Raw genomic sequence first — 10,277 nt, 5'->3', positions numbered from 1 at the left:
TCTGTGAGTGTAAAATATTGAAATACTGTATTAGTCTTTTTGTGTGTGTAGAGGACAAAGAATCAATGCATGCGAGTATTGTTGCATGAAATGTGCAACTGTGTTACACAAATGTTTGTGTACAAATCAATAACAGTTGCTTCAATGTTTATACCATCGATGCTAACCGCTAGCGTGTAAATGGTGTTTTTAGCATTACGCTAAATGGACTCTCGTGAGACATCGCTAACAAAACGTGTAATTAGGTTGGGTTGACAGTTAAACTACAACTGGGTGTGACGTTTACAGCTTGAAAGCTCCTTTTTTTTTGGGGTGTACAATTGTTTGCTATTAGCCAAAATGCTGCTTATTGTGAAGTGTTGCTTTCACTGCCACCCAGATGGCGTTTCCGCCTCACGTTTGAGCTCGCACGTCAAAACAAACGAAGACGTCGGGTATCTCAATTCACCACTGTATGAAATAAAATAAAATACTTAAGAGACCACTTTTTAATACCTATTAGTAGTTGTAGTTTTTACGTAATTGGCATGAGGATCGTGACTTGTAAATCTTTCTCTTCAGACCCCAAAGTTTTAACAACCCCCAAAGATGAGCTGAGAGAGAGAGAGAGAGAGAGAGAGAGAGAGAGAGAGAGAGATGCAAAACTTTGCCCTTCCTAGACAAGTGTTGCATTCTCCAAATTGTGTTCTGCAGCCACGTGGGCGCCGACGGATGGACGCTGAGATTCCGTCAATGGGTTTGGCGGCCTTTCTGCTCGGATGGGATGCACGGTGAGCTTCTTGTGCTGTGAAGAAGACTTCCTACCCATGCCCGTTGAGCAGCATGATGAAGAGGAGGAGGAGGAGGAGGAGGAGGAGGGGAAGAAGAAAAAGAAAGAGGTGAGTCATTCGTAACCTTCAGCTGCTCATCTAATAACACTCGGGCTATTTGCAGTGTTGATAAATAAATATATATATATAAAAAAAAAAAAAAGTAGTACATATTTGTAGGGAATGCTTACATGAACAGTGGGTGAAAAGTTTTCTTAAGATGGAACGCAGGGGCAGCCAATATGATGAAAACATTTTCTGCCCCCTGGTGGTCGAGGTATGCATGCCGGAAGGAGAAGCACATTCAATGATGATGCACAAACGGCTTAATTCTTTGCATTCTATTATGTTGAACTCTGCAATAGTGCAGAATTCTATTTGTCTTTTTGAAAAAGAGTCTAAATAAGTTTGATGAAAGGCATTGTGGGAATGTCTTTTTTTTTTCTTTTTTTCCCCCCTCGATGAAAGGTATGTGTTGAAAATGTGAGTTTCTTGCGGCATTCCAGCGGACGCTTTGGCCAAACAGTGCGTCCTCTGTGCCGAGTGTGCGAGGACGGCCAATCATTTGGCTCGTACCTGCGGCGACCTTCTTTGCAACAAGAGCCTCTCTGTGTATTCTCCAGCGTCTTCCCGGCCTGGGAGAGGCGCGGGATGCTTCAGCAAACTTGAGCCACTTCTGTCTTTTTCCAGCCTGGAAAAAGTTTCCAAAATTTGCCTTCCTCATCGTAACACTTCAACAGAATCGGACAACAAACGATCATACTTTGACGTGAGGGCAAGCGTTGATTGTGCCTTTTGTTGACATTCCGGTCTTTTCTTCATTCTTTTGTGGATATTTGGGATTGCGCGAGTGTGACAAGTTAGGCCGAGCTCGCCAGGTCGCCCGATCATGTTTGGGCGCAATGTTTCCCGTGTGGGACGTAATAAATCTGCCCTTTCACATGCTGCATTTGCTCTCACACGGCAAGAAAGACCACCGTTTTTTTCTTACCCCCCCCCCCCACGCCACCACCTTCCCCTCCTTGTTTTGCACCAATGCTCGTGACAAGCTGAGGCACATCGCTGCCAGTTAGCACTTATGTTTTTGTTTTTTTTTTAAGAATACGTCAGTAGGTATTTCCACTGGAATGTGTTTTCACATCGGACTCACAGATTCAAGTAATATCAGAATAAATGTGTACTCTTACAAGTAGAATGTTGTATATTTTCTGTTCTAATATTGTGAAATAGGTCATTTAAGAAGTAGAAAGTCAGAAATATCTGAGGTTAAAGTTTGTAGACTAGTTTTTTTTTTTTTAGATTAAAGAAGAGCTGCAACTCATGATTAATTGAGAAATTGATGAATCTGTTGGACATTTTTGGGACTAATCGATAAATCAGGTTGAAACAATGTTTACATTTCCAGCCCTTCAATTTCAATTTCAAACATCGATTAATTATGATTGAGTGAATGCTTTGGTCTGTAACGTGAGGAAATTCTTGTTTTCCAAAGTAAAATCCAATTTTTGGATTTTGGTTGAAAATAAAGATAATCAGTCTGCTTCCATGCAGCACTACGGAAGTGAGTATTTGAACAATTTTAGATCAAAGAAAATAATGCATAATTTGATAATCAATTAGTGAAAAAATCGTGTATATTTTTGCAGATAAAAAGTTTTTTTTTTTAATTTGCAAGTTGCATCTTTCTTAAATTGATGTCCATAACCCGCCCCATGTGTAAGCACTTTTTAAATGATACGACATCAACATTGATTATTTTGTGCCCCCCCCCAATAAGATAAGTCTTGGAGCCTGCGGGGATCCGCGGACCCCAGTTTGAGAACCACCACAACACTCTTCTTTAGTGTCTTTTTGCATCATCTCATTAAAAGAGCTCCACAACAACACGTTGTGCAACTGCACACTGTCGTTGTGGCGTCGCCATTTTGTCCTGAGGGAGAGCGGATGGAAGAAAAAAAAAAAATCCAAACAACCAGTTAAGAACACAATCCATCTTCCAGACAGCTGGCCCAAAACACCAGCATGTTTGTACACCAGCTGCTGCTAAAATAATTTCTTTTTTTTATAACCAGACATTTGATCAGACAGTGTGTGTGTTTTATTCTTATTATTTAAATGCATTTTCGAAACCGGTTCTTAACTGGATTACGCATCGGCTGAGATCTGTTTAAAAGTTCCTGTAACCCGCATTGTGCTGAATAAATTGTGCATTATTTCCTGTCTGGCTGCTTGCGAGCTTCAGACAAAAACGAGTGATTGATTTAAATTGATGAACAATTTTTTTTTTTGTCATCATGGCCTCATTAGCCAGATTTACAAATAACCAATTCTCAACTTTTTAATGGCTGTTCGTTGATGCTGAAAAGAGTCCAGCAGGGGGCAGGCTATCTTGTTCTTTGCAAAAGCTGTCATCCGAGCCCACCCTCCGCTGTTCACGAGCCCCCTGGCCAATGTCAAGTGGGCCTTCCATGTTTTTCAGCCTTATCAGAGCGAGCGAGCGAGCGACGCGGGCGAGCGAGGCGAGCGAGCGACGCGGGCGAGCGAGGCGGGCGAGCGACGCGGGCGGCAGCCGCTTCAGATCACAACAGTCATCATCACAGAGGCCGCCCTCATGGCTTAGCACTTAAACGAGTGATAACAATCACACAGAAAGACCCCCCCCCCCCCCCCATGTTAAAAGCTAAGCACACAACACGCACTTTGATGCAGCGGAGGGAAGCTTTGGTGGGCTTTGTGGAGAATGACGGCGGTGGGAGTTTTGCTTGCGGCTTCTCGCTGTTAAGAACACACACAGGTCAGCATATGGACACGCGCATATTTTCATGATGTCTTCATATGTGTTTGTTAAACCGTTATTGCGCTTGGGAGAATGTTCGTTCGCTGTTTGGTAAGACCACCTCGATGATGCAATTTCTGGAGAAATTGCGTGAGAATGCTGAAATGCTGAATGAAATCATATTGAGGAATGATATGGAAGGATTTGGAATGGGATGCAATCATACTGATTGAAACCAAAGGATGTGAAATGGCGCGGAATGAGCTCAACTGTTTGATCTTGGAATGTTGGAGTTTTGGTGTCAAAAGAAATCCATTCTCATAAGAATCGGCATTCTCATTTAGTACGATTCAGAATCGATTTTAAATGCTAAATCTTGCCCTTGTTTGTGTGTGTCTTTATTGGGAGCGCTGGTCATGCTGTACACGATTTGACCACTTAGGGGCAGTGCGGTGTGGTGTTCTGCCACATTAGCGAGTAGAAGGAAAAAGTCACGATCATGTAATGTTGTTGTTTTTTTTGCAGCGTAGGAAGAGCACATGCCGATGAATACGATGCTTCTCTGCATACATTCCAGAGCGTTTTTTTGTATGAGGAGCCGTCATTTTGAGTGATTCAAGTCGTTGTGCTCGCTTTCAGTCCAGCAAGCAGAGTTGAAGTTAGACCAAGTGAAAATTCAGCCTGACCTTTGACCAAAGCAGGACAGGCCGAAAGATGAAAAAAGAAAAAGAAAAGATTTTTGCTTTCCATGTTCTGTTCTCCTGACACAAGCTTTCCGCGGTGTGTGCGTGCGTGTGTGCGTGTTTCCTCTGCTCTGGCGAACAATGCTGCCCAGGAAGTATGTCAGGATAAGGGCCAGACTGCAGGACTCGCTTTTGTCTCTGTAAGACTCAGAGAGTTGAACATCCGAGTGGGAAAGCTCATACGGTGAACGACGCTTCGGATGTGTGAGAGAAAAACGGCAAAGGCGTCTTCAGGTGCGTTGCCAGACGACGGCAATGTCCCTCTTGTTGGTGAGTGCGACGTCATGATGTTATTTTTACCGGCGGGTGGCCAGCGTCATTTCTTCCAATCACAAGATTGCATTCTCTTGCTGGACTTTCCTTAAATGGACTCCATTTTACTAGCGGGATAAAAAAATAAATAACTGGCTTAAAATGTAGCACAAAATGAACGTTGATCTTGTTATTTAAAAAAAAAAAGGCAATAATATTGCTAGTGATTGAACATTCACAAAAATGTAGATTTAAATCAAATAAAAATCTCAAATCATCTTCTCCAACTGAAATTAATTGAAATTCTACTCATCCATTCCAGTCTACCTAAAAAAATCAAATATTTTTTGTAACGTGTTATTTGATAAGCGAATAAGCTCTCTAAAATATTGTATTTTAGAAAGTCATCTCATAATAACACATTTAATCAGAACACGGTTGACGATTCATTCATTGCGCCTCTTCCTGCTGTGTGCAACTTTGCCATTGGGGGGCAGTATACAGTAGTCATGCTTGCAGACACAAGTGAAGAAGAATTTTCATTTTCAAAAGTGGCGCTTCCTTGATTTGGCTCATGCAAAAGCAGTCATTCGTTATGATCCGTTCACCATTCAGTCGTCTCGCGCTGCGCTCGTTCAAAATGAAAGCCAGCCCGGAAAGTTACTTAACAGTCACCACTGTCGGCTTTTCTTTTCTTTTCTTTTCTCTTCTCCCTCCTTTTTTCTTTGCTTTTTCACTCCCCGATGGAGAGCTCCTTCATCCTGTCAGCCTTGTCGGAGAATCTCGTGTCACCCGATTATTTCTTTACATTAGCGCGTGGGGGAGGGGCCGCTTTGGCCGGCGGCGCCCCTTTAGGGAATTTGAGACAATCGATCGTCGTTGCACCTTGGCGCTCCTGACGTGAAAGAATAAGATATGCGCTTTGTGTGAAATCCGTTGGCCCTCGGGGGGGCCCCTCTGACTCGGGGGGGCCCCAAGCAATTTCCTGGTTTGCCTCATGGCAACCGACGCCTCTGAGTAGTACAAGTTATTTTGCACAAAAGAGAAATAACGTGTGTGTATTTGTTGGGTGTGCGTCATCGATGAGTGACATCGGCCAAAACTGATTCCGATGAGCTGCACATTTTTTTTTCCGTTTTTGAGCTGATCACTAATGACGATTAATCTGCCAATGATTTTCTTGAAATCATTGATGAATCAGCTATAAAAAAAAAGATTTCCAAATCTCCATCCTTTTATTAGCCGATCACATCTTCTCCCACGGAAATCGTACGCTCACGATCGCTGGCCCATCTATCGGAGCACCCCTAATATACGTATATACATGTATGAGCCAAGACAAAACAACTGAAAATGTCAAATTGCTAATTTAGCTCAGCTTGCTGTCAGATTCCGCTAAGTGCGCTTTTATAGTTCTCATGGTCAAGCCACCAATTCGATTTCATTTTCTCTCACAAAACTGATGGACTGCAAAAAAGGCTCCCGACTGCTGATTCAAGATAGAAGCGACGCTTCTTCGCACTGCTAATGAAATGAGCTTTGATTTAATCCATTATGGCTTTCTGCCACACGCTGGCGTTGGCCAAGCTCTCGCTCCCAAAAAGAAAAAAGAAAGAAAAATGGCTGCACTGGATCAATAGTGGGAGGGGCGGGAGACAATTGAAACGTGAATCATAGCCACTCGGCCCTGCCGGTAATATGATTAAAAGTCGCCTCGTGTGACAAATGCTTTGTATGGAAAATGTTTCAAGCAGCGGGACGGAAGGTCTTGCTGAAAAGTGTTAGCATCATGTCATGTAGCGTCGAGCTAACATTGGCACACAACGAAAGCAGGCAATAAAGTGAACGCTCAGCAGAATTTCATCAGAGCGTGGGACACTTTGAGAAGGCACGAGCTGCACCACCGCATCAAACGGATGAATTGAATGCAGGGTACGAGCGAGAACGCTCGCTTACGGGGGGCTTGCCCCTCGCCAGCTGTGACCGGAACGGATCTGGAAAACCAAGAACAGGCCTTTCGCTGATTGCTTTTCCAAGGAACGGCAGCTTAGATATTCTGCTCGTGGTTAGCATGTCTGCTAGGGCGGCATCAATATTCATCGCGATTATTTTGGCAATCATTGAAATCACCAATATTCAAACAATTATTTATTTCTTGGTACAAAACAAGAAAATGTTTAAAAATATTAAGACCAATTTAAAATAAAATAGAAACACTACCCTGCGAGCCTTGTGAGGAATAAGCGGTTAAGAAAATGGATGGATGGATAGAAACACTATAATTATGTAATTTATTTTTGGGACCAAACTGAATTTACAATAATATTACAATAATAATATTTATAACAATATTTAAAAAAAATATATCGTTATTTATTTATTTATGTTGGAGTGCAGTAGGATGATCATTTATTTTTTGGAACAAAACAAGAAAATGTTTACACATAAAAAAACTACAAATATTAAGACAAATAAAATGATTTGAAACACTATAATTATGCAAGTTCCTTTTGGATGAAACAAAATGTATTAAATTTGTGATTTAAAAAAGGTGCAAAAATTTGTATTAATCTTTTTTTTTTTTTTTTTTACGATGATGCTGATTTTGTAATTGTGGAGTGTAATAAATGCAATTGTAATTGAATTTCATTCAATTGCACAGACCAAATATCGGTCGGAGTGAACGCTCGCATTCCAGTTGGCGAATGTTAAACGTTCATGACGGCCGATGAGTTTATTGGTTTTAGTGTTACTGAGGTGTCCTTCAAGAAATGTAAAGTTTTGGAGACCCCCCCTGGGCCGGTGTAATACTGTCCTTCAGACAACCTGGAGCCTATTCCGGCACCCTGGACTGGTTGCCATGCAATGGCAGATAGAGACGAGCGTTCATACTTGATTGAGTGGGACATCAAGTCAGGAAATTGCACCGCTTGCAATGACGTCATCTGCTCATTGGAGTTCGCTTTAGTGTGGCGGAGGAGGGACACATCTGTCTTGTGTCAACAGGAGTCATTAGCCTGAAAAGCCTCCCTCCCTTTTTCATCACTTTAACTTCCTCCCTCATAACACAACTGGCCCCGCCGCCGCCTCCCGCTTTTTTTTTAATTTCTTTCTTGTTATACTGCGAGCGGAAGACCTGCAGCATCCCGCAAGGAGCTGGGACGGACGGATGGAAGGACGGATGGGATGCGAGGCACAAGAAAAAAGGATGTAACGCCGCTTCCCAGGAGTCTGCGTAGGCATTGAAAGCAAAATCAGACATGCGGCCGCCATTTCTTTGGCCGGGACTGTCTGTGTGACGTCGCCGGCGATTGGTTCTCAAGGCGAAAAACGGCAAAAGAGACGAAGCGCTTGCAGTGGCACGCGAGAGGACGGCAGGAGGTTTTGCGGAGACGATGGGCAAACTGGACTTGTGTCTGACCACGATCTTCCGTTGGGCAAGATTGTTCTTCTGCAGCATCTTCCCGTTTGGGAAACGCAGGAAAAAACTAAACAAGGTATTGTTAGTTTCTCGTAGTTAGCTGTTGTCGTTCATTGGTTGCCAACACAAAACTCGAGAACGATAGCAAGCCCGAGACTATTTGGAGCGTCGCTAAAGGTGCATACGATCGTTTCAAGAGTCAGGTAGCGGCATCGAACTTTTGGCATTTGATTGGATGAAGTTGCGTTGATATAGTTCAGCTTCGGTGCGTGTCTTCTTTTTCCACCAGACTCACATTCTACACTGTCCTATCTGCGACATTGAATGAATGCGTGTCTTTGAAAGGCGAGCCTGACCTGTCGAGTGATGTGGAAATGAGAATGTAGAGTTGACCGGCCGTGATCTGGCAACCGGATGGAGTCAGTCGAGGCGGTCGGGAGGTTGCTCGTCTTTACTGCACTCCAACAAATTGACTGTAGAATTGACAAGAAATAACTCGCAAAAAAGTTGCCAGCTAATTCGAGTAAAATCTTTTTTTTTCTTTCTTTTTTTTTCTGTATATAAATAACAATTACTCACTGTATTTACTTTTACAGCAATTCACTTGAATCTAGTTTACAACCATTTCTTGTATTCTCCTTAATTTAAATACACAAATACAGTATGTCGTTGTAAAATCCATCCATCTAATTTCTTTAGCGCTTATTCCTCATGAGAGTTGCTGGAGCCTATCCCAGCTGGCTTCAGGCAGTAGGCAGGGTACACCAGGAAGTGCTTGCCAGCCAATGGCAGGGCACACAGAGACCAACAACCGTCCACACTCGCGTCATGTCTTTGGAATGTGGGAGGAAAAAACCCCACACAGGCGCGGGGAGAACATGCAAACACCACCCAGCGAGGCCGAAGACTGGACCCGATCTCACGTCCTCTGCGCTGGGAGGCGGACGTGCTAACGGTTAGCAGCTAACCAGTCAGCCACCGTGCCGCCCTCGTTGTGAAGTCAACCCTCGTTCTGCAGCCGAGTGCGTAAATGAACGTTAGTCGTAATGTTGCCTGTTTTATCGGAGAAATGCGACGTGAAGACGATGCAGACTGCCCTCGCGCTAAAATATTACTCTTGTACGGTGACGAATACACGGTCCGCTACTTGCTTCTTCTCCTATAGAGATACCCGCCAAACCCAAGAATCTTTACAGGATTTACCTGTAATCCACATATAGACGCGCCCAGACAACGTTGCTGTAAAATTTACAATATTTTACCCATAATTATACAGCAGATTACAGTACTCGGCCTCTACCCACAATGCTCTTTGTTTTAGCCATAATGCATTGCTGTCTACAGATAGGCTGTCATTTTTTACTGTAGATTTTACAGAATTTTTTTACAGTGTGTCGATTGCAAAAAAGCCATTGAAGGAGCACCAGCAGCTTGCATCTAATCTATCCTCTCTCAAAGTCGAAGTCCCCCGTGGAGGGATTACAAGTCATTCTAACTAGCTCTGCTAAGCTATCTCGTGGTAAAATGGGATTGTAAAGATATTAATTGCACATGAAAAATAATGAAGCTAACAAAATAATTATAGACAAACTATTATCTTCTTACTGCTGAAAAATACCCCTTGAAGGAAATAGCAAACAATGATTTATTAAAATATATATTTTTTAAAGTATATGTAATAAAATGTCTTTACTAATATTAACTCATAATTAACTCGTACAACTAATATTAATAGACATATAATAAATGAAATCACATTAAAATAATATTTGGACTCAACAATTTGGGGCAAAATAACAACAAAACTACATTATTTGACAAATAAAATAGTTACTTGCAATAATTTTTCATTTTGTACAATATGATTTTAAATTCATTTAATTCTAATTCGTAAACCAAATTTTCATACAATAAAAACGGTTCCTAATGGATTGATAAATTACTGAATGTGATTGATTAAAAAAAATCAATCAGTACTTTTGAAATTTGAATCGAATTTAAGGCGGAAAAACCTAAAATAACACAAGAAATGTTCCAGAAAGCTTACATACACGCAAGGTTGGGACAGGGTTGCATATTCACAGTTTGACTTTGGCACGTTGCCTGACGGCAGATTTGCTGAGTAGGGCAATTAATCTGGTAAATGCGGCCCACATGGAAGCACTCGGTCACGATGCAATCACTTAAATGAATTGGCGAAGCAATGCAGCGTCTTCAAAACAACTCATATGCAGTATATGCACAATCGGACCGTTTGTTTTTGTAGAGTGCCATTT

At 42.2% G+C, this 10,277-nt stretch overlaps 1 protein-coding gene across 1 annotated transcript in view; it reads left to right on the top strand.

Moving 5' to 3' along the window:
• The first annotated feature begins 4,458 nt into the window (after positions 1-4,458).
• Positions 4,459-10,277, top strand: part of tns1b (tensin 1b) — an 88,805-nt gene continuing 82,986 nt past the window's right edge. The window contains exon 1 of the mRNA XM_086091950.1: positions 4,459-4,598. Within this exon, the coding sequence (XP_085948076.1) occupies positions 4,584-4,598 (15 nt within the window). The 5' untranslated portion in view covers positions 4,459-4,583. The remainder of the gene's footprint in view (positions 4,599-10,277) is intronic.

This window comes from Leptonotus elevatus, chromosome 12, assembly GCF_054856555.1.
Source record: "Leptonotus elevatus isolate MCC_2025b chromosome 12, RoL_Lele_1.0, whole genome shotgun sequence".
NCBI lineage: Eukaryota > Metazoa > Chordata > Actinopteri > Syngnathiformes > Syngnathidae > Leptonotus > Leptonotus elevatus.
The sequence above is the reverse complement of the archived record's forward strand: the minus strand, read 5'-3'. Positions and strand labels throughout refer to the sequence as shown.